This window comes from Orycteropus afer, unplaced genomic scaffold (assembly GCF_000298275.1).
Source record: "Orycteropus afer afer isolate SDZICR_OR568_19922 unplaced genomic scaffold, OryAfe1.0 scaffold00498, whole genome shotgun sequence".
NCBI lineage: Eukaryota > Metazoa > Chordata > Mammalia > Tubulidentata > Orycteropodidae > Orycteropus > Orycteropus afer.
The window spans coordinates 194,469-217,969 of NW_006922085.1; the positions used below are offsets into that span (position 1 = coordinate 194,469).

Sequence of the window (23,501 nt, forward strand, 5' to 3'; positions counted from 1 at the left end):
AGAATTGGTCAATGTTCATCCATTTCAGGAGGTGGCATATGATCAAGAACCAATGGTATTGAAGGAAAAAGTCAAAGCTGCACTGAAGGAAGTGGCAAAAAACAAGGCTCCGGGAATTGACAGGATATCCATTGAGATGTTTCAACAAATGGATGCCCCACTGGAGGCACTCACTCCAAGATATTTGAAGACAACTACCTGGCCAACTGAATGGAAGAGATCCGTATTTGTACCCATTCCAAAGAAAGGTGATCCCACAGAACGTGGAAATTATCAAACAATACCATTAATATCCCACACAAGTAAAATTTTACTGAAGATAATTCAAAAATGGTTACCGCAGTACATTGATAGAGAACTTCCGGAAATGCAAGCTAGATTCAGAAGAGGATGTGGAACAAGAGATATCATTGCTGATGTCAGATGGAGCTTGGCTCAAAGCAAATACCAGAGAGATGTTTGTGTTTTGGTGACTGTACAAAAGCATTCAATTGTGTGGATCATAGCAAATTATGGATAACATTGAGAAGAATGGGAATTTTGGAACATTTAATTGTGCTCATGAGGAACTTGTATGTAGACCAGGAGGCTGTCATTCAAGCAGAACAAGGGGACACTGCATGGTTTAAAATCAAGAAAGGAGTGCCTCATATGCACGTGAGATCTGGACAATGAAAAAGGAAGACCTAAGAGTCAATGCTTTTGAGTTGTGGTGTTGACAAAGAATGCTTAAACTACCGTGGACTGCTAAAAGAACTAATGAGTCTGTCTGGAAGAGGTGCAGACGGAATGCTCCTTGGAAGTGAGAATGGCCAGACTGTGTCTCACCTACTTTGATCATGTAAGAAGGGACTATTCCCTGGACAAGGATATCATGCCTGATAAAGTGGAGGGACAATGAAAAAGGGGTAGGCCCTCAACGAGATGAATTGACACAGTGGCTGCAACGATGAGCTCAGGTATAGCACAGATCGTGGGGCTGGCTCAGGACCAGGCAGTGTTTCGTTCTACTGTACAAGAGGTCGCTATGAGTCGAAGACCTAACAACAACAACAACAACAAACACAGAGGTAACATCAGTAACAAGGTAAGATTACCCACTCTGCCTTAAGAGTTTGCGACTTTACAACCGTTGCCTATTGTTTTCATTTTTAAAAAGCTCCTAACAAATTTCTGCTTCTGACAAATTCCACATTATGGCCAGAAGATGGCAGCATGCACCATCCCAACTCCACATTCACCTGTGGCCAGGACACCCGAATGGACTCTTGCTTCACACTCTGACCTGCAGATAAGAGGTTCTCTTTATAGCCACTGGGGCAGCCTACAGATCACCGCTCAAGTGTACGTATCAAGCAGATAAACCAAATATAGCACCAAATGCATGTCCAGAATCCCAACCATATAAATAATTCCCTTTCAGACATCATGAAGATAGTTTTGCCTAACATTTTTGGCAAACATTTAGAATTGGATAAACTATCATCCTTAATCAGGGCATAATATTTTTAAATGGCTATCCAGGAAACACCACCAGTCAGCCAAGCCAGATGGTTCTGGGTCTGCATTTGTTCTTTAATGTGATGTCCTCACGGAAGCTGGGCAGGGGGAGGGGACCTGAAGCTCAGCATCAGCAGCCATGGCTGCTGGCCCCACACAGCTGAAAGCTGCCTGCAGGAACTGGCCAGGAGGATCAAGTCCTGCTCATCCCCAAAAATTCAAGTGGTTTCCAAGACGATTCCAGTATTTACCAGCTCAAATTCAGCTGATACGTTGATTAGCACATGATTTTTCTTATGCAATTCTTGAATCTTCTAACCATTTAAGGGGCTCCTGCATCCATACCCACACATGCAGGTACATGGCTCTCTCCCAGAGCCCTCACCTGTCCCCACTACGTCTCCCAGGACCAACTGGGCCTGGACATTGCGACAGAAGCCCCTGTGGTCATGGTGCATGTGGTGTTGACAAAGGCTGCCTGTCCTCTCTGTGCCTGATTGACCTCTACCCCAAGCTGAATTCCCATTGGCTCTGCTCCAAAGATTGTCAAGATGGGGGATCGACTCCATGATTTGGCCAGAGAGGCCAATGGGGAATGTCACAGCCTCACAGTCATTCTGAGTGAGTATGAAAACCTTCTGGCTGGAGCCACCCATCTGAAGGACTAAATAAAGCTCATTCTCCCAAATTGGTGGTTCCTGACTACTGACCTATCTCTGACTGTGACACAAATATGGGTGGGTTCTGACATTGGGCAGAAATGGGGAGGGAGCCACATTAGAACCAACGCAGGGCAGCAGCTGTACCACCATCTGACATGGAGGAGACCAGTGTGGCTCTTGCTGTCTTAGGGACAAGGACTCTGAGGATGGCTATATTTAGCAACACCAAGAGACAGGGAAGGTGGTTTCTGTAATCACATCAGCTTGTCTCTTCAAGCCCTCAACAAAGACCCCTGAGCAGGAGATAGGGCCTCTGTAAGAGGAAATAGGAGGGTGGGAACTCAGTTATGGGGAAATAAATGGAGGGCCAAGGAGATGGAATTCTGAAGACCTTGGGGCTGGCGGGGGCTCTTGGTGTGCCTGTTTTCAGGCCGGCCTCCTGCTGAGGCAGATAGTCTCAGTCAAAGGGGCATCACCCTCCAGCCCCATGGGACCCAGCTAAGATAGTCTCATGGCCCACCTTCAGCTACATAGTAATAATAAAACACCAGGCAGCCTTCACATAGGCAGGCAATTGGGTTAGGAGCACCCCACCCCAAGATACCTTGATTTGGAGGACAACCCAGTAACTGAGTAGTCCCTTAAAAAGAATGTCCCAAGCTAAAAAGGTTGGGGTAGCCTATAAACAGGACCATGCAAAAGGGCTTCCAAGTCCCACTCTGCCTAGAGTTACCTATAATAATGCCATCTTTCTCCATTTTCTTACAAGACAAGTGGGATGTAACCAGAAGAGTTAGAACACTCAAAATGCAGTGAAGGCAGGCCCCTCTGAGGTGGCAGACCCACAACCTTGGGCAGGAGGCCTCCTAACCCTGTCCAGGATAAATCTCTCCCTTCCTTCCCAGAAGCTCTGACCCAGCCATCTCTGCAGGTTGGGGCAGTACCTGGGGGCCATGAACCTACCCCAAATTGCAAACACCACCTCCCTCTGGAGCCTGCCAGCCGCAGCAACCACCCTCATACTCGGCAGGGGGCTGGACTGAGCCCACACATCACAGGGTGACTCCACACAGTGTGTTATCCTTTAATGAAGAGCTGGTCAGTAGGCCACCCCTCTCCCTAAAGCCCCCTGCAGCAGATGCCCCTCACCACTGGCTGCCTGTGCGGCAGAGTGGTCCTAAGGAAGCCAGCCCTGCTGAGGGGTCAGTTTGCAGTGGCTGGGATTGGTGTCCATCTCTAAGGCCTAGAACGTGGCAGCAGCAACAAGGCCAGAGGCAGCTAAATTCAGGTCAGCGATGATGGAGCAGGGTGGCTGGGGGCTCTCCTCTTCATCTCTGAACCCCAGTGGGATGAAGGCCAGTGTCCAGGTGCAGCACAATTTGGGCTCCCCTTCTGACTACTTGGAAGCCCTTGGTCCCCGACTGCCTGCAGACAGGCGTCCCGTAGGAAGCAGCCCACAGGGTCACTGGGCTCAAGTAGCAGGCTGGGTGCTATCCCATGAGCCTCAGAGGCCCCAAGCCTGTGAAATGGGTCCCACAGGGCCCAGGCCAGAGTCACTGGGAGGCTGGGAGCCCACCTTCCACTAACCCTGCTTGTCAGTCACTACAGCATCTAAGAAGGTGGTTGTCTCCCCTCATGGTTCCAGGCCTGCCCAGGCGGGGATGAGGCAACGGTGGGCCAGGGCTCACGTATCCCTACAGATCCGTGACTTTGTTTTCCACAGCGGCTGCAATCTGCTGGAGCCGATAGCCCAGCTGCATCTTCTGGGCTGTGCCATCCTCCTCCAGGGCTGTGATGATCTGAAATGCAGACACCAACCCCATTGGGGAGAGCTCTCCAGCCTATCTGTCTGACGCAGACTTGAAGAGACCTCCTAAGTTGCTGTCGCACAACTGGGGGTAGGAGCCCAGAGAAGCCTTGATCCACCTCACTTTCTACCTGTGACCTCAGGGCCTCATCGGTGCAGAGGGAATCTTAATAGCAAAGTCATTGTGGGATTTAAGGATTAGTGAGGGAAGCCAGGAAGCCCCAGACAGCCCCTCACTGGCTCCACCATGCCTCACCCCCTTCTGCTCCCAGGCCAGGCTAATCCTCTGCTTGGACCCTCCTCTCTGCCAGCCAAGAAGCCCAGCAGGGCCTGGACCTTAAGAGGTGGTCGTGTACAACATACTTGCCAACCTTGGGCTCTGGTCAGGGTGGAGGTGGCAGCTGTGTGTCCCACCCAGTGCACTCACACCATCAATTCAGCACCCCCACACATACCCAGGAGCCCTGCTAAGGAGGTGGAGTGGGACCAGTGGGGCAGGAATGAGCACAGCCAATACCAGCAGCATGCCCCAGACCCCCAAAGGGCCCCAGCTTCCCTACTCTGCACCTGGGGGAGACCCCAAGGCCCCCCATCCTGAATCACAGGGCCAAACCCCCTCTCACATCATCCCCTCAGCCTCCCAGGGAATGACCTAAGGTGGGGCCACCCAATCCAGGCCCAGGGTCTTGCCCACCTGGTCATAATATTTGTTGATGTACTTGTAGAGTTCATGCAGGGCCACTCGCGCCCCCAGGTCTCCAGAGAAATTCTAGGAAGGAAGCCACAGGAGAGGTGATGATGGGATGGGTACAGCCACCCACCAGAGAAGGCTCAAGACCCCAGGGAAGGGGACGGGGAGGAGTTCTAGGAGGCGGAGGAAGGGCCAGTCCCTGGAGTGGGAAGCAGAGCCCCTCCAGGGTATGCACAGCTGGGGAAGGGAGAGGGTCAATGGCCCTTATTATGGATCAAACTGTGTCCCCCAAAATATGTGCTGGAATCCTAACCCCTATACCTGTGGCTATAATCCCATTTGGGAAGTTTTGTTATGTTAACAAGGCCATGTGAGTATAGGGTGTATCTTAAACCTAACTCTTGAAATAGAAAAAGAGCTCATTAGACACAAAGAAGCAAATACAAATGGAAGAAAGCTAGCTGCCATGTAGGGATTGCCAAGGACCTAAAGAAACTCAGGCCTACAGAAACTGAAAGAGATCCTCCCCTTGAGACGACAGACAGAGCGCCTTCCCCTAGAGTTGGCGCCCTGAATTCAGACTTCAAGCCTCTTGATCTGTAAGAAAATAACTTTCTGTTCTTTAAAGTCACCTATTTGTGGTATTTCTGTTATAGCGGCACTAGGGCACTTAGACAGGCACCTTGGTCAGGAGAGATCTCAGGTCTGCAACTTCTTGATACACTGAGGGGATTCCACCCCAAACTTAAAGAAGCCCCACCCCCAACCGCCTCCCACCCACCCAGTGAAGTAGGGGGCATGGAAGGGGCAAAACGAGGTAGGCAGAGCCCAGCAGCAGAGCCTAAGGTTTCCACTGGGACCCTGCCTCTCTCCAAGCTCCAGCTTGGACCCTCTGCCATCCCAGGTGAATGCAGAACCTAGCAGGCCAGACAACACTCACAGGATGTGAACCCAACATAACAACTCCGCTCTGATCTAACTTGATTATTTGCTGAAGTTCCTCCCAGTCCCTGTGATGGGACATCTCTGAGCCTCAACTTCCTCATCTGGACAATGGGGTTGGCACCACCTAACCTGTAGAGCTCTTGTGGGGATCAAGTAAGATTATCAGAATGCCTCATGAAGGATTTGACATATAACAACACTCCCAAATTGTATCTGCTTTTATTATCGTGGCTGTGGTGGTCATCATCATCCTTTCAAAACCTTATTTATCGATGCCCTGGAGTTTATGTTTAGGGGCTGTTTTATGAGTAGGTAAGGGCATGTCTAGGAGCTCTGATGGCATAGTGCCTAAGGCATCTGACTACTAACCAGAAGTCTAGCAGTTCAAATCCACCAACCATCCACAGAAGAAAGACTGGGCATCTACCTCCGTAGAGATACCTCCTCAGAAACCCAAGGAGGGGTTGCTATGAGTCGGAACCAACTCAACAGCAGTGAGTTTGGATTTTTTGAAAGGCATGTTTACAGCACTGGGAGAAACGACAGTAGGAAGACACAGGCCCCAGACCCACAGACCTAGAGCTGACCCAGTCACCTCTCTGTCTTGGCTCTCTCATCCACACACCCCAAAAACAGCTACAGCAATTCAAGCACCTGGCAAAGCCAGGTTAGGCAGCAGCTGTCAGGACAAGGCCTCTGCTTGCTCTGAGATAAGATGTTTAGAGTCCCTGACCCTTTACAGTGAAAGCTGGAATGTTTTGCACGTATCACAATGGTATGCGCCCTACCCCGTTCAGCTCACACAGATGCTAAGGGCCCACAGGCTGCCCTGCAAAATAGTGATGTGAAGGGGGCAGAGCCCTTGCAGCAGGAGGCCTGCACTCAATCCAAGAAGCCAGGGAGAGCCTTACCCGGGACAGCTCGGCCAGGATGGAGTTCATCTCTTGATCACTGGCTGGGATGGCCTGTCTGATGTCTGCATAATACCTACCAGAGACCACAAGTGCTACAGCTGCTGGGTAAACAAGGCCACTCCCCACCCCACAAGGGCCCACCCCCAGGCTTCAGTTGCCACACCCACCAATCCCCACTCCCAGTCTCCCCTTATACACAGTACCTTTCCACCATCTGTTTGTAACGGGGAATGTCCCGAGCATACAGAAGTTTGTTGATAGGGGAGTCCTGGGTGCCAGAAGGAAGGCAGTTAAAGAAGAAAAAAGAATGAGAGTCCCTGTTAGCACAGTCAGCTTGCAGGTCATCTTAGTACTGCTTCAGTTTTAAAACTGAAAGTTTTGTATCCCTCAGGCCTAGAACACTGGGACAGTTGGTCACCCTAGCCCATATCCTCCTGCCAGGCCCTCTTTGTCTCTCCCTTCCTCCAGTCTTCAGCCTCTGATGTCATTACCTCGAGCTCCTCCCCGTTAAGCCAAGGCCATTTCTCAGCTCCATGGGCCTCCAGGTGGCTCTTGCATGGAGCCAGCCTGAAGCGGTGTACAGAGCCATGGGGTGCCCTAATGCTGCTGCCTTGCCATTTAATCATTTTAAAAAGGAGGAAACTGTGACCCAGACAATAAAGTAAATTGCCCCAGACCACTTCACTCCCAAGTGGCTAGGCTGGAATGTGAAGTAGGGCTCTTAGATGCAGAGCCCAAAATTGAACACACCCAGTCACAGCCTCTACTGCTGACCTGGGTTCAAATCCCAGCTCAGCCTCAGTGCCTGTGGCCTGAGCAGCAAACTTCATTTCTTTAGACCTGCTGCTTCATTCTAAAGCTGCTGGGAGGGTGAAGGGAGATCATGAGAGTGGCACTGCCCTCATGTGAGCAGGGACGTGTTCGCCATCAGTTCTCTGTGTAGGGGACTCTTGGCATGCGTGGTTTGGACTATTCCTGAGCTATTCAGAAGCCACTGGTTGTTTTGCTGGGAAGGGCAGGTATTGAAGATCAGGCAAAACACTCTACCACCAATCAGCACCCACCCTGGCGGTAGCACAGCCCTTGGGTCCTGGTGTGGCCCTGGGGTTCTCAGCTCATCACAGAGTGAAAAGTGCACATGGAAAAAAATGGCACCCAAAAGATAATGCTACAGAGTAAAACTTTCCATTTTGGTTCTTCACAGAGCTCAGGAGATGTATCTCTGAAGAGGTCATAGCCCGACAGTGCCCCAGGGGTGTGAGCTAAGCAAAACCCCATTCATGGGCCTGCAGTGCAGTGGGGGCCCTGCCTGCTGGGCACTGAACAGACACGCTGTTGGACCTCACATCTATCATGGGACTCTCTTGGCATTGGCTACTGTGACAACACATTCCCACCCTCAGTGCTGCCTGACCACTCTCCTCTGTGCCTCCCTGTCTCCCTCCTCAGCACACAGCGTGTACACGGGCATGCCCTAGACTCTCCTCCATGCCACTCAGCAGACGCCACCACCACTCCCATGGAATCAAACCCATCAGGCAGCCAGGAGTTGCTGTGGGACTGTGGAGCCACATCTCCACCTAGAAATCACCTGGCATCACTACAAAACACCTCAGGTGCACCTCCTCCAAAGCCAAACACCAGGACTCAATGTGAGCCCTGCTCTCTCAGATCCCACATCCAACCTGTCAGCACACCTTACAGATTCGGCCTACCCTGTATCCTCGTACTCGTTTTGAATCTCGTCCCTGTTCATCCAGATAGTCGCAGCTTCGTGTTTGGATTCTCGGGCTCTAGTCTATCTACTGCACAGTCACCAGGGTGGTTGGCCTAACTCTCAGATCTGACCAGGCCGCTCCACATTCCCAGCCCTTCAGTGGCTCCTCACTGCCCTCAGGGTAAGCCTCACCAAGTGGTGGCGGCCACCTCCCACTGCTGCCAGCACACAAGACCCTGGTCACACCTGGCTGTACTTGCTGCGTGTGTCTTGACTTGTGAGTTGGCATACAGTGGTCCCCACCCCTGCTCATCCCTTAAGACAGAGGCATCACCACCTCCTAGGGAGCTCCCAGGACAACCATGCCTGGCGGGTCAACCCCCACCGTCCTCCTGGAATCCGTGTGCACACATAGCACTGTCCACTCCTGCTCCATGCTGCCCCTCCATGCTCACTCAGAGCCCACTCACCCGGCCCAGCTTATGGTCAGCCAGGGTACAGGCATCCATGAAGGTCTGTGCTATGACAAGGAGCACCGCATCCATGTTATCAGATGTCTGCACGTCGAACACAAACTGTGGGTTTTTGATTATGTTGATCCAAAACCTCAGCGGCAAGCTGCAAGAGGGACAGGTATGGCCAATGAGCGTGCTAGGGTGGAGCTGGAGGGGTGCAGGAGATGACCTCTATACAGGCCTCGAGCCCACCGAGTCCCCCTCCCCACCGACCTGTTGGTCTTCCAGATATGGACGGTGTCCTGGTCGGAGATGCCATGCTGCTGGGCCTGTTCATCCAGCAGGTCAAAGAAGTACTTCACGGCAATTGGCACAGGGTGGCTGGTACTGAGAATCACCTGGAACAGGTCATCCACAAACTTCTGCAGGGTACCCTGAGAGGAAGCGCACACAGGAGAGCTAGTCAGTTAGGGAACCTCAAGCACCAGCCCAGCCTCAGCTACCTTGTGGCTCTCTACCTGTGTGAGCCCCACCCTATGCCAAGTCCCTCCCTGCCCCCAGCCCAGACACCACTGCCCACCCTGTCCTCCCCACCCACCTTCATGGATAGCAGGCGGGTCAGGTAGATCTCAGGGATGGCCTTGGCTCGCTCACGCTCCCCACTCCGAAGGCTGCCCCTCCGAGGCCTGGGTGGCTCTGGTTCCTCACTTGGCTTCACAAGGTGCCAAGGCCGAATGCCCCCCTCGTCCACATCCTCCAGCATTGGAGTCCCTATGCCAAGACCCCATAGCTCATCACACCTCATGATATATACCACCTTCCCTGGGCCCCCAGGGACCTACCAACACCCCAGGGGTGGGGACACCTGGGTGAAGGAGTAGACAAAGAAAGGGTGGAAGACAGTGACGGTGGTCAGGGGTACTCACTCTCTCCAGGGACGTAATCCTGGTTTTCCCGGAGAACATGTTTGGTGAGGCAGGGAACGAGGGCCACGGTTGCTCCATCCGGGACCTGCTGGCCATAGTTGGTGACCTCTCTGCCAGCCCCACCACACCACTCCCCTCCTCCAGCTACCACCCCCTCACCTTGTAGTGCTGCAGGGTGTTCAGGCGCCTCCACAGACCCTGGACTTCTGAAGTAACATCCTCATCAGAAAGAATGAGGTGCCCGGCCACCCCAGATCGCCACTCTGTAACAGCAAAATGGGACTTGGTCCAGGGCCTGTAGGACATCCTTCCCACAGTGAAACTATCTCCTGCCCCACCACCTCTCCACTGGTGAGTAGCCCCACCCAACCTCCCCACCCCCACCAGCAAAGGCCAGGACTAGGAGCCCTTCACCAGCTGAGAGCTCTTCCCTGGAGAGGTGTCCAGAGCCAGCCCCTGCCTCACTCCCAGCTCCCCACTCCTACTGCAGGGCTAGTCCAGGACCAGCCCAGCCCCAATGCTGGTTCAGGTCCCCAGGCTAGCACTCCCCTGATCCTCACCAACATCCAAGGTGCGGGGATCTGGCCGCTGGACAAGAGGCACTCCTTTATAAAGCTGCTCCAGCATCTTCTCCTTGGCCTGGGAGATGGTGTCACAGTCCAGGACCTTCACAGGCATGCCCTGGGCCTCTCCTGTCCCAGGCCCGACAGCCAACAGTGCATTCAAGGTCTACAAAGGACACATGGGAGCCATAAGGGCCCAAGGCATACGTGGGATAACAAGGATGCAAGACCAAGCAACAGGTACAACCCACAAGGCAGCAACTGCTTCCTGCCCAGCTCTGAGCTCCAAGAGCCAAACAGTTGCTAATTCTTGTGTCTTCACCTGCCGGCTACCTCCAGGGACAGTGGTTTCCTCTGCTCTGTGACCCAGCACCTAGCACACCCAGCACCTGTGCTAGTAAATGCCTGCAGTGAACGGCTGAAAAAAATGAATGATCACAAACCCCTCTCAGCTCAGTTCCCCAGGATCCTGTCTTGGCTGGTCAGGCTGAAGAAGCTGAGAGAAGCTACATAAGAAACAAGGATTGCCCCCATCCTGACAGAGGACTAGGTTTAGTGAAGAATGAATGGAATTCAGTGACTTAGGAGAAACAAACCAGAGGGCAGTGACAAACGGGTTGGCCAGGGTGACTCCTGAGCCATCTCCCAATGTAGTGGACACAGCACTTCCCTGACCAACTGCTGAGATGGTAGTCTAGCAGATACCCATGCCCCTGGCACAGCAAGGACTTGGACTTGTCCAGGGCAGGGTTGGTTCTTCCCTAAGCCCCAGGTGTGGCCACACTGGCAAGTCTGAGCACCCTCCAATGCCCTAGCCTTATGGTCTGGGCTTCAAGCCTCTATCCTGCTAAGCTAATCTAAAGGCTCTATGCAGGAACCATAGGTCAGGCTGGCCCTATGCCTTGACACAGACACCAGAAAGCTGGGTCAGTCTGCCACTCTGGGACCCAAGCCCCTGCAGCCCTTCCCTCTTGCAACTCTTCTGTCTTCCACCCACAAAGCTCCCCCTCCTGGGCCCTCCCTATGGCAGCCAAAATCCCCAGGAGGGTCCCAGGGGCCAGGGCCCCAGCCCCAGCCCCAGGATCTGTCCATTCCTCGCTAGTCTCTCCTCGACTTCAGACACTCTGAATTCAAGTGATACAGCCCAGCACCCAAGAGAAACATGTTTTTGGACCTTGTCTACTACTTATTAACTAGCATGTGATTTATTAACTAGCATGTGACCTACCAGAAACCTCTATGAGCCTCATTTATTCATCCATTAATATAACATATAACAGGGATGCCCTCGTAAGACTCCCAGGAAGATTAAATAAGACAGGACATGCCAAGACCAGTTTGGGCCATGTTATGTCCTCTATTAATACCTCAGCTGACAGGAGCAGGCCAGCCAGGTCTCCTGTCCCCCTGAACCCACTCCTTGAGCCCTAAATCCAGCAATGGACCTTTACCTCCTCCCTCTCCAAACAAACTTAGAGGGTTACTGTCATAGACTGAATTGTGTCCTCTAAAAATGTCAACTTGGCTGGGCCATGAGTCTCAGTGGTTTGGCAGTTAGGTAATTGTGGTGGTTATGTTTGTGTGTCAGCTTGGCTGGGCCTGGTTGAGTGGCTGGGCTGCTGGTGGTAGTTATTCCCCATGATGAGACTGGCAATCAACTCCAAGGTGGAATCTATTGAGAGCAGGTGAGTAGCTGCTTTGGGTATGTGGTCTGCTTCCCGTATATAAGAAGCAGCTTAGGGAATGGTCTCTATCTTATGGCACACTTAGACCCTGCATGTAGCCATGTTGTTCTTCAGCAGCCTGCCATGCTCTGCTGACCTTGGGAGTTACAATGGCCTTGAATTAATGGCCTGCCATGTAGTTTGGTAATACCGGGACTGTGCCTTTTTACTTGTCAACCTTGGGCTTCTCAGCCTCAGCAGCCAGCAGCTGTCTGAGTGAAGAAACGCCTCTAGCTTCAGTGGGCTGGGAGCTAGAGGCAGAGCTGAACCCCAAGGCTGAGGGGCTTTCACCCAGCCCCTAGACCCTGGCACTTTGAACTCACACTTAAGGTCTCCAAACTGTAAGAAAATAAACTCCCATTTGTTCAAGATATCCCATTTGTAGTATATTTCTGTCAGAGTGACACTAGGTAACCAGAACAGTAATGATATAATCATCCCCCATGATGTGATCTGATGTGATCAGCCAATCAATTGTAAGGAAATTAGGATGGGATGTATAAATACCCTTACTCAGGTCATTGCCCTGATCCAATGTAAGGGGACTTCCCCTGGGGTGTGGCCTACACCATCTTTCATCTTAAAAGAGATAAAAGGAGAGAAAAAGGAAGCAGAGAGAGAGGGACCTCATACCACCAAGAAAGATGGGAACAGAGTATGTCCTTTGGACTCGGGGCCCCTACACTGTTAACCTCCTAGACCTTGGGGAAGACTGATGACCAGACACATGGAGATCTCCAAGGGATGGTAGGTCCACAGATGTTAAAGGAGACAAGGACGTTCCCCCAGAGGTAACAGTAAGAACTGTCTTTTTCTAGAGCTAGTGCCCTGAACTCAGACATCTAGCCTCCTAAACTATAAAACCAAAAACCAAAACTGCCAGCCTTCTGGTTAGCAGTCAAATGTTTTAGGCACTAGGCCACCAGAGCTCCTCCTAAACTGTAAGAGAATAAATGTGTTTGTTGAAACCATCTACTTGTGGTATTTCTGTTACAGCAGCACGAGATAACTAAGACAGTGACCTTCACTAAGGACTGATATCCCTACGCACACACCACAAACCTTCACTCTCATGGCCCTCACCAGTGACTGATATTCCAGACCACATGCCCATACATACACACACACACAAGCTCACTCACCAGGGGACGGTACTCCACATCCTCTCTGAGCAGGCGGTTGTCATTCAGGGTGTATTTGGCTTTGCCAGTCACACTGTCAACCGGCCCCTTGTCCACTTGGTGCTTAATTCCTCGGAATAGCATGTACAGAGGCTCCCCTACTGAATCCTGGGGAAGCGTCAGGCAGTTAGGGATCCCCACACACTGGGGAAGAGGCCAGGGCACAGGCTACAGAAGGCTAAGGTGACTGAGGACACAGTGATTGGGAGTTTCTGACAGGCACAAGACAGAGGTATATAGGCCTTATCGCGTGCTGGGGAACAGGACAGAAATCAGGCTGTAAAAGGCTAAGGTGACTGAGGACATGCTGAGTGGGAACGTCTGACCAGCACAGGTGAACCAGTTGTGTGAAGGCCAGAGGCTTAATGGTTAGAGTCCTGACCCTCCCTGGGGGAGCCCCATCCACCTCCATTTCCCTCACCCTCACAAATGTGTAGAGACAGATGGACATCCAGTTGGTAAGCAGCTTCTCCACCACAGTCTCTGTCCTGTGATGACAGGGAAGGGGAGGGTCAGGGCCACCAGGCAGGGCGGTGGCATTCTCTAATCTACAGACCCCAAGACTGCAGAGGCCCTGTCTCAGCTCCTGGCTCCTACTACCCACAGCCTGCCTGGCCCAGGCACCTACCCCGCGGCTTCCCACAACCACACAGACCTGCGCAGCATCAGCTTGGGGTTCTTGGCCACATACTGGGCCACCAGGTCACTCAGCAGTGTGCGGAGGATGTCAGTGAAGTACTCAAGCTTCCCATGCAGTGCCACTGTGAGCAGGGATGCCACGTAGGCCCGGTCTCGGGCCGAGAAAGTGCGCTGACTCTCCAGCGTGTGGATGAACTGAGACCGGAGAGAGGGGACAGAGCAGCGGGACAGATTCAGAAATGGTGGGACAGAGATGGGGTGAGGCTGAAAGAATCCAAACAGGAGTGAGTTGGGCCCAGGAGGGTGAGAGGGTGGGAGGGTGGCAGGGGGCACCCAGGAGGGTGGGTCAGAGGGCAGCAGCACCTTGGTGAGGAAGAGCTTGCTGTTGAGCAGGTTGGAGAGTTGCCCCAGCCCTTGTTCCACAGTGTGCCGTCTACTTTCAGGCACACCCAGGTCCCGGTGCAATGGTGACTCTCGGTGCCCAGGGAAGAAGACCCTCTCGGCGTACACCTTATAGTCGAGGAAGGGGATGCCACTGCCCAGAAGGTCACTGGTGAGATCAGTCATCTCGGTCATGAGGTCTGTAAGGCAGAAGAAGCCAAGTTGGGGCAAGGATCTCATGTGAGGGCAGGCAGAGAGCCCTGGCAGTGGGGCCTGGTCCTTGCAGCTTCACCTGTAAACTCCTTTTTACAGCGGTCACGCACACTGCTCTCTAGATTCTCCAACTGGATCTGGACCTTCTTGTAGTCCCTCAGAGCCTGTTTGCTCTTTCTTCTGCTCAGCACCAAGGAGGTTGGAAGGAGGAAAGCAAAAGAAGGTCAGAGCCCTTGCTGGCTCACCCAATCCAGTTCTGCCTAATCCAGCTCCAGATATACCCTGGCCGAGCTCAGCAGTCTGACCCAGCCACACCCAGTCCAGCCCCAGCTTAGCTGAGGCCAATTTAGCCTGTCCATCCCAAGCAATCCACACCCACCCATGCCCAGGTCCAACCTAGCACAGTACAGTTTAGCACAGGGATCTGCGAACTACAAACAGGCCAAATCGGGCACACAGCCTATTTTGGTAAATAAACTTTTGTTGGAATGCAGCTGCTTTTGCACTACAATGGCAGAGTCTTACGACAGCAACAAAACCACCTGGCCCACACAGGCTAAAATGAATACTCTCTGGCCTTTTACAGAAAAGTTCACTGACCCCTGGTCTGGCCTACCCCTTCCCAATCCCACCACACTCCCCTACCTGCCCCACCCAGCCCAGCCACCTCAAGCTGCACCCACCTACCTGTACATGAGGACAATGATGAGGACACCCAGAGCCAGAAGAGAGGTGCCCACCCCCAAGCCCACCTGGGCTGCCATAGGAAAGGCCACAGAGCTCTCGCCATCGTATTGCACACGACCCAGGGAGAAGTGCAGGTTCCCCATCTGCACCTGTACAGGGAGCCAGCAGTAAGCGAGGGCTCAGCAAGTGTCCGAGGCCCAGCCTAGCCCTTGGCCTGCCCACTGACCGTGAATTCGGGCAAAGCATCAGGTGCCTCCCGGAGGGCATGGTGCCAGGGCAGGGGCTGCTCCGCAGGGGGCTCGCAGTACAGGTGGTGCCGGGTCAGTGTCTTCACTATGCAGGGGCCATCCCCAATCATGGCCACCACCTCCTCCTTAGACATTGCAAGGTCCAGATTCTCCCCCTGGAACATGAGGTGTCACAGGCCAGTCACTCAGACCCATCCCCTCAAGGGAAGGAGCAGGTGGTCAATCAGATACTGCCGTTACACATGGGAAGGATAGTCCTGGGACCATCCTAGGAGCAGGCTGAAAGCCCCTGAGAACCTCCTCCCCTGGCATGTGGGGCCAACAATCATGGGATGTCCTCCATGTCCCTCCCTATGACCTTTCTCTGCTCTTCCCTATCCTTCTTCCCAGGGTCTTAGTTTCTCCAGAACTAAGTATCTAGAGATCCTACTCTATCACTTTGCTCCCAAAATCCTACTCAAAAAAGCCAGAGCCCCTATTCTGGGTCTCATAGTCCATCTACTGTACATCAGAACGTGTATGTTATGCTACAAATGTGTATTGGCTCAGTCACCAACTGTGTTCACACCAAGCAGCTATATGGTGGGTACCAAGTCATTTACATATTTGTTAGCCACCTGCCATGGAGTATGTCAGGACTCAGGCCACAGGTCGAGTGTTCCAGGTCAGGCACTGCCAATACCAGCCCCCTGCAGCCCTTACCAGGCTACCACCACCCCCACCCCTCCACCCAATGAAAGATGAGGAGCCAAGTCTATCTACCGGCCATTGCTCTACCACTCCCACAGACAGAAGTACAGCCCAACAAAGTGAAAAAGGTGAGCCAGCCGTGTCCAAGTAGGAACAGTACCTCCACAGAGAACACACTCCCAGGCTTGTGCCGGAATGGCATGGTGGGGTCCTCTGGGTTGAGGGGATGCAGTGTGGGATCAGCCTCATAGGAGAAAGGTATGGGGTTCAGTGTTGCAAAGTCAAAGACCAGGTTGTCAAGAACAAATTCCACCTGCACCCAGGGGTTCTCAGGCAGGCTTGGGAGGGCAGGCGTACAGCACGTGATAAGCTGGGAAGAGTTCACGTGGCATGGCTCCTCAAACTGGGGTGGAGGGAGGGAAGACAGGGGACAGTCAGCTGAGAGGGTATGAGGCAAGGGAGCCAAGTAAATATGGGGAGAACCTCCTTTGGCACCAGCCGCCCATGGCTGTCCACAGGTTGTGGTGTGGGGCAAAAGGGCAGGCGGCAGTTAGCCCAGTGCAGGCCAGGGATGCCCAGGGTATCCTACATGTTGACCACCACAGGAGGTTCCAGGGGCGCACGCAGTCTCCGGGATCACGCGGGGTCTCCGACCAAGCCCCTGGCCAGGCCGCAGTGCTTTTGGGGCCACAGTCACTCGGATTCTCGGCGTCTGCACCACATCTAGATTCTGGCCATGGACCCATATCTCACGTCCTCCACTGAAACACAACCCAGGAGCCACTCGTCACAGTCGCTCCAGTTCTTCATGGCTTATGTGACCCAGGCTCTAAAGTCCAGCTGAGTCCCAGCCCCAAGCTACACAAGCCCTCTCCTCACAAGCAACATGGGATTCCTAACCCACCATGTAAAGCCCTACACACACCCCTGTGCACCAGAGCTGCAATCCCCATCACCCCCTGCCACATGCCATGCACCTGAGGAAGCTTTTGGCAGGGCCAGCAGAGGTGATGTTGGGGTCTGATGTGTACTGGAACTGGCTGTGTCGAAGCCTCCGCTCAGCAGACCCGAACCACACGGCAATGGGGAGCATGGCAGGCACAGAGTGTGGGCTGGTCTCACAGTGCAGCTGCTCTGACTGCTGCTCTGGCAACCTGGGGAGGGAGTGGGAATTGAAAGGCTGGCCAGGCGGCACCAGAGGGGGCGCAGGAAGGGGAAGATTTGAGGACACAGGACCCAGGATCCACTCAGGCCTCAGCTCACTTCCTAGCCTCAGGAGGGTCTGGCCACTGTCAGATGGACCCCACTTGGCCCTCCCTCACTTTCTTGGCCCTCTCCCGTGTAAAGCCTCTCCTCCCCAGCACAGTATATGGATTTTTGCAGGATGAGAAGCAGCAACTCTCACAGGTGACATGGCTGGTCTCCAACTACCACTTGGATGTCCTCCAGGCGCCCGGTCAGAAGCTTAGAACCATGCAGGGTGAGGTAGGTGCCCCCAGCTCTGGGCCCACGGGTCGGGAAGATGGAATACACCTCTGGGTCCTATGGGGAGAGGGACAGGGAGGGGCAGAAAGGCATCAGCCCACAGACGAAGAGGTGGGGTGAGCCCAAGGTAAAAAAAAAAGGGCCCTAGGGTTTGGGGGGGAAAGTTCTATGAAGACAAATCAGACCAGCTAGGAGGACAGCAGAGGGGGCAGCCCCTCAGCAGCTAGAGGTAGCTCAGTAGCCAGGCACCTGGTAAGCAAAGTCACGCTCGGAGACACCATGTCCTCTTCCTGGCACCTCCACCATCACAGGGCCTGACACTTCTTCCCCGCTGAGCCCAGTGATGCACACGAGGCTGTGGAGACAAGGCAGGCTGGGGGACCCAAGCTCTACCCAGGGCCCCAAAAACTGTCCCAGCTGCCCCCTCCTTGCCCCACTAGGTCAGGCAGTCTCTTCTCTTCTCCCTGATGAGACTGATAGCTTTGGAGGGAATCCTCAGGGCAGGTTTCACATGTGAAGATTAATATTTGTGATTTCAGTCATACAAGTGCAACCCCCAAGGCCTGCAATGAGGAGGAATTTCTCTCTTTGTTGTGGTGCAAAATTACGAAGGGGCCTTGTCAGGCTGGTTGTGGGGGTAAGCCGCCCACATCCCCCACCATCACCACGTGCACAGCAACACTCACAAAGTGATAGAAATGTTATTTCCTCATGGAAAAAAAGTCCCTGAAAGATGTAGTCCTATCTGAGGACAAACATGAAGGGAAAGTGAACATTCTCAGAAAATGATTGTTCTCGGCCAGAAAATAGGAGCTTGGGGCACATTAATCTACTGAACGTTAAGCCTGTGGGACCTCGACTTGTGATAATGTCATGATCACCGCAAACACTCCAGGAAAACAGAACACGTGACATGTGAGCTACCCGGGAGAGGCTCAGCCAGAAGATATTTTAATCGCTTTACAAAGCACCAGGTAACCCAGAGATTCAGCCTGACCAGCCACAAGCCCCAGGAAGGCAGCAGGGTTCCCAGGACTGGAAAGAGGAGCCTGATACTCAACAAGTGTTTCACGTCTGCTGTCCTATAGGGCTCACTCAGAGCAGTGCATGGGGAAGAAGGGTGAGATGGCAGGAAGACCAGCCCCTGAGCACAGCTGTCTGAGAGCCAAGAACCTCTTACCACAACCATGTCAATGGTCACTCTAAAAGTGAGGTAAGAACACCACGTATCAGCTCTGGACAGCAACCCTACCCCAGGCAGACCCAGCAATGCCGCCACCCCTACCCCAGCAGCCCAGATCAGGAACCTGCCTCTGGTCTGTGCAGGAGGAAGGTGGGTGCTCCAGGATCTCACTGGCAATCTCAAGCACAGAAGTATTGTCACCAGAACCAAGGAAAAGGGGAGTAAAAGGACACAGGAATGGCCCTGCCCCTGTTGGGCCCTACCAGCTCACCTGCTGGAGATCTCATACTCCTGGGTGTCCACCGTACAGGGTACTCCAGCCACTCTGACTGTGTCCTGCACATCCTGCACATGCTGGCCCAGGTTGGAGCCCCTGATGGTAACACGGGTACCTCCATCCACAGGCCCAGTCAGTGGCTCTACCTGTTCCGGGACAAGGACTGCTCGCCTCCACCTACCTACTGACCCCTGGAAGCCTGGAGGAGCACCCCAGGGTCCCACCTTTAGACCTTTGCACTCACAGGACCCCACCATCCCTCCAAGGGCAGAGTGAGAAAGAGAAGGACCGGAGCTTCAACACACCGAGTGGATAAGGGGTGCGGGGCACTGGGTGGCCACAGACTCGACACAGGCTTCCTGGGCCATGCAACGTGGATGCTCCCCCTCGCACCACACACAGCCATATTGGGGCATGGCGGTTTGGCAGCGGCTACAGTCCCCGTGTCCCACGGAGCAGTCATAGAGAACCACTGGGGGGGCAGAGATGAGTGTGAGAGGCAGGCACAAAAGAGCCTTGCTGTTGTCTGCCAGCCCTAGCGGCCCCCAGGGAGCTCACCATGCAGCCCATCAGCACTGTCCACACGCAGACGGCCAGCTCGGCGCAGAAATAACCCCACATGGAGCTCTGGCTGTAAAGCCTCATAACTGAGCTAGAGAGAGAGCAATGGGGAAGAGCTGCCATCAGAGCCTGGGTCTGGGGGAGGCACCAGGCTTGGAGAGGGGTGCTCAGACAAAGTTGTGGGGTACAGAGTCAGAGGTCAGAGTAGAGGTGCAGGAGGACCCCATGGGGCACAGGGTCATAGGCAGAGCTGGGGTACAGGGAACTATACAGGCAGGTCTCAGGGTCAGAAGTCAGAGCTGGGTACTGAGACCCTGTGGGGACACAGGGTCAAAGCCTAGTCTAGGACAAACATGGTATAGCCAACTGAGGTTGGTAGCCAGCCTATGGCTGGTGTCCCCTTGCCCACCCTGGCACTCGTGGTCTGTACCTGGTGCTTTTGGCATGTGACATGACACCGAGTATCTGGAGGAAGCTCACACTCCACCTGGGCTGCAACCACCACCTCATGGCCCTCCAGCTCCATCACACACTGAAAGTCTCCAGGACTGTCCTGGGGGACAAGGACAAAGCTTTTAGGGCAGCTTCAAGAGCTGGGACCAGTGAGCCCTGCCAGGTTCCCCAGCCCCACCTCTGCGTTGGAGTGGAGACCTGATGTGCTGCCCTCTTCTTACTCGCAGGAGATGCTCCCACCCTTGCCCTAGGGCTGGTGTCCAGTTTGTAAACAGCCAAGGAGGCTGCAAGACACCTGCCAGCAGGACACGCTCACCTGGAATAGGTGCAGGTTCCTACCAAGCAGGCGGACCTGGTGCTCCACAAGGACTGGCATCAGCACGGAGCCTTGGACGCTCTCCACACAGGGGCAGGCGCTTGGCCCCCAGCCCCCATCCTCCTGCAGGCCCAAGAACAACGTGGTCCATGGACCCCACCCTGCCCTCTCAGTCTTCTCCAAGCAGAGTCCCATGATGAGGCCAGTGTGGGGGCAGCAGACCCCACCTTGCCCTCGGTCCCATCAACATAGAATTGCAAGGCAAGCAACGGGCTGCATCTTCCCCGCAACCCTCCCCGGAGGCCTCCTTCCTGGGCTTGGCCTCACCAGCTCCCAGAGCCCGGGGGTGTCGTACTGGTAGTCGAGGCTGGACAGGAGGATGAGGGGGGCAGGAGGACCCTCGTGTTCGGTCGAGTCTCCATCACCTGAGAGGAGGGTGGAAGTGGAGAAGGCGGGCGCGTCACCCCCCATCCACTCGTCCGCCTCGGGCAGCTCGCCGCCTTCTCTCATTAGCCAGTCCAGAGCAGGCTTCGTGGAGCCTGCAGCCCCTGGGAAAGTGGTGGCAGGAGCAGTGCTAGGGGGCTGGTCTAGGGGTATGGCAGAGGGGAAGGTCTCAGGGCCAGGGTCTACAGGGACAGGAAGCAGTGCTGCTGCATCTGAGGGTGATGAGTGGGGGTCCAGGAGATCCTCAGGTGTGGCTGTGGGTCCAACGACAGTAGGGATAGAGACAGTGGTTTCAGGTCTGCTGGGGGGGCCTTGTGGGGAGGGTTCCTCATGGAGAGGTGACTCTGTGGAGGTGGGGGCAGGTTCAGGGCCAGGGCCTGTCCCTGGCCCCCAGAGGTTAATCAGGGAGGGCCTGGTCCCAGGAGGGATATCTGAGGTTGTGGCTGGGGAGGGAGCCCCAGGCTCCACAAGAAAGGTGTCAGGAGCAGGGGTGACTGTGGCTTTGGGGGCTGCAGGTGGGAAAGGAGTGGGCACATCTCCTGCAGAAGGGGCTGGAGAGAGAAGTGGGCTCTGAAGGGGAGGCAGACAGAGACAGAATGGGCCACTCAGCGGGCAGGCACAGGAGCAGGTAGCAGGCAGGCAAAGGATGTGTTAAGAGAAAAGAAGACCAAGGAAAAGAGAAACAAAAACAGCCCATTAATTCTCCAAAGGAGAAAAGGAGAGGGCAGGCTCCAGGGCTGTCTGTGTTGAGGTGCGGCCAAAGGCCTGGACCTCTCTGCCTCTCAGCACCAAACATCCTCTCCCAAAACAGGAAGGACATATTGGCAGCCATTTGCCAGTGAGTCTGTCACACACATAGCTGCCCAGGTGCCCAGACAGAGCCTCACATGGGCAGGCAGGTACACAGACCCTGGGCCAGCAGAGAAACCCTCACACTGGGGACCCAAACTCCCTGTGGGGCCCAGTCTGGAGTCACACTCACCTGCTGGCTCACCACCATGGGCCCAGCATCACATGAGGCCTTGTGTGTGCACAGGTGCTGCCAGATGCACCAGTTACACCCCCAGCGACTGCTCACACAGGCCTGGCACCTGCAAGAGCACAGCCATGAGGCAAGGGGTCACCACAGGTAGCCCATGGACTAGGGGTCAGGGTGAGGAACTCACTGTGCAGACGGGCGGAGCTCGGTGACTGCCACGCAGTCATAGAAGGGGAGGACAGCTTTGGCGATCACAACAGTGCCAAACCTAAGCTCCACATTCACAGAGATGTGGTCTACAAAGGGGGGCAAGAGGCCAGGGCTAAGGAAGGGAAGAGGAACTCAGGCCCACACCTGACACCCTACAACCACATAGAACCGACAGCACCCTACATAGAGAGGGAGCCCAGAACTGAGGGGGGTTGTGGAGAGGCAACATAATCCATGGGGCACAGACTGAAGACTTTAGGGGACTAGGATTAGTGAGAACTCAGAGAAAGGCAACAATTCAGGGTTCTTTGCCTGGAATCACACCTCATCCCAACCACATCCCTTGGAGCAAGATGGAAGCAAGGTGGGACTCCCAGGCACCTTCTCTCACCCACCGGCTCCTCTCAGCAGTGCTGGGGCCTCGCTAGGGTCCGGGGAGGGGCACGTCACCCCAGAACCAGTCAGCAGGGCTGGACTCTGGTGCTCCCCAAAGTGGCACGAATACGACTCCCCAGGCCACAGGGGAGGCAGGTCTGGTACAGACAAGAAAATCTGCCAAGGAGCCCAAGACACACTGTTGGTCATCAGGCAGAGGACCAGGGCTCATGTGGACAGGGGACCCACCATGGACAGGCACTGCAGCCACCAGCCCCCAAGCTTTCACAAACACCTCTCAGGTGTGGGTTAGTAACAAAAGGAAAAATTAAGGTCCCAAGAGAAGTGACTTGTACAAGGATATGGTATTTGGTGCATCTGATACCAAAATGCAAGATCTCTGCCCATCACCAGAGTGCTCCCCCCAGGGTCCCTGCCCTGCCCTGGTCACTCACCTCCTTCTTCTCCTCTCGGCTGATGTTGGCAGGATTCATGGTTGCCACTCGCAGACAGCCTAGCTCAGGCTGGAAGCTCCACAGCCACCGCTCTGGGCCCTGGCCCCGTGAGCACTCAGAACGGCGGCTGCACCTGAGCAAGATTGACAAGCATTTACTCGTGACCTTCATGGGGCCACTGGGAATTCACAGAGCAGAGACATCTATAATCCCAAGGGCTGTCGTGGGGGATTTGGGCAGGATCATCAAATGGATTGTGACACCAAGCTCCTGTCTCTGCCCTGGCAGGGGACTGATGCCCAGGGTGGAAGATGAGGGGTTTGACAGTCAAGAGGCAAAGATCTCAAATTCTAGACAAAGCAATTGTACAAGAGCATTGAGGGCATGAGGATGGATTGGGTCTGGAGTCAGGGAAGAGGTCAGGGGCCAGGGGTTGGTAGAACACTGACCGGCCAAGGAGCACACACCACCCACAGTATGGGTCCCTCTGAGCAAGGCAAGATGCACAGTCCAGGTGCTGTGCACAGGAGGCCACAGGAACTTTGAGAAGCTATGACAACAAAGTGGACTTGAGGCTAGCAATCCAAACACCAGCAGCTCACCCACACGTGGGCCCTGGGCCCTGCCCAAAGGCCCCTCCCAGCCACATTCCTAGCTGCCATGCCTGACACTCACTGTGTTCTGGGTCATGACGTACAGGTGCTCAAAGGCCCCGTCAAAGGTGAGGTCTCTGTTCACTACAGACCCCTGCTGGATGCTCTGCGTGGAGTATGGGTGGCCATCGCTGCCCGGGCCCAAGTAAACCTGAGATTAGAGACCA

The 23,501-nt window shown here is 54.4% G+C and overlaps 1 protein-coding gene across 1 annotated transcript in view; it reads right to left on the bottom strand.

The window, feature by feature from the left end:
* Window positions 1-3,856: 3,856 nt before the first annotated feature.
* The window catches only part of PLXNB1 (plexin B1), a 22,204-nt gene continuing 2,559 nt past the window's right edge, over window positions 3,857-23,501 (bottom strand). Inside the window, exons 3-36 of the mRNA XM_007955286.2 lie at window positions 23,357-23,485; window positions 23,131-23,231; window positions 22,682-22,814; window positions 22,247-22,403; window positions 21,829-21,937; window positions 21,645-21,753; window positions 20,546-21,232; window positions 20,219-20,341; window positions 19,880-20,002; window positions 19,447-19,540; window positions 19,194-19,360; window positions 18,883-19,034; window positions 17,678-17,783; window positions 17,349-17,485; window positions 16,921-17,097; window positions 16,533-16,704; window positions 16,104-16,346; window positions 15,232-15,408; window positions 15,006-15,154; window positions 14,398-14,498; window positions 14,088-14,305; window positions 13,741-13,919; window positions 13,507-13,573; window positions 13,047-13,193; window positions 10,178-10,346; window positions 9,777-9,880; window positions 9,618-9,702; window positions 9,290-9,462; window positions 8,965-9,125; window positions 8,707-8,854; window positions 6,723-6,787; window positions 6,517-6,592; window positions 4,664-4,738; window positions 3,857-3,961 (exon numbers count right to left, since the gene is read on the bottom strand). Of these exons, the coding sequence (XP_007953477.1) occupies window positions 3,857-3,961; window positions 4,664-4,738; window positions 6,517-6,592; window positions 6,723-6,787; window positions 8,707-8,854; window positions 8,965-9,125; window positions 9,290-9,462; window positions 9,618-9,702; window positions 9,777-9,880; window positions 10,178-10,346; window positions 13,047-13,193; window positions 13,507-13,573; window positions 13,741-13,919; window positions 14,088-14,305; window positions 14,398-14,498; window positions 15,006-15,154; window positions 15,232-15,408; window positions 16,104-16,346; window positions 16,533-16,704; window positions 16,921-17,097; window positions 17,349-17,485; window positions 17,678-17,783; window positions 18,883-19,034; window positions 19,194-19,360; window positions 19,447-19,540; window positions 19,880-20,002; window positions 20,219-20,341; window positions 20,546-21,232; window positions 21,645-21,753; window positions 21,829-21,937; window positions 22,247-22,403; window positions 22,682-22,814; window positions 23,131-23,231; window positions 23,357-23,485 (5,118 nt within the window). The remainder of the gene's footprint in view (window positions 3,962-4,663; window positions 4,739-6,516; window positions 6,593-6,722; window positions 6,788-8,706; window positions 8,855-8,964; window positions 9,126-9,289; window positions 9,463-9,617; window positions 9,703-9,776; window positions 9,881-10,177; window positions 10,347-13,046; window positions 13,194-13,506; window positions 13,574-13,740; window positions 13,920-14,087; window positions 14,306-14,397; window positions 14,499-15,005; window positions 15,155-15,231; window positions 15,409-16,103; window positions 16,347-16,532; window positions 16,705-16,920; window positions 17,098-17,348; window positions 17,486-17,677; window positions 17,784-18,882; window positions 19,035-19,193; window positions 19,361-19,446; window positions 19,541-19,879; window positions 20,003-20,218; window positions 20,342-20,545; window positions 21,233-21,644; window positions 21,754-21,828; window positions 21,938-22,246; window positions 22,404-22,681; window positions 22,815-23,130; window positions 23,232-23,356; window positions 23,486-23,501) is intronic.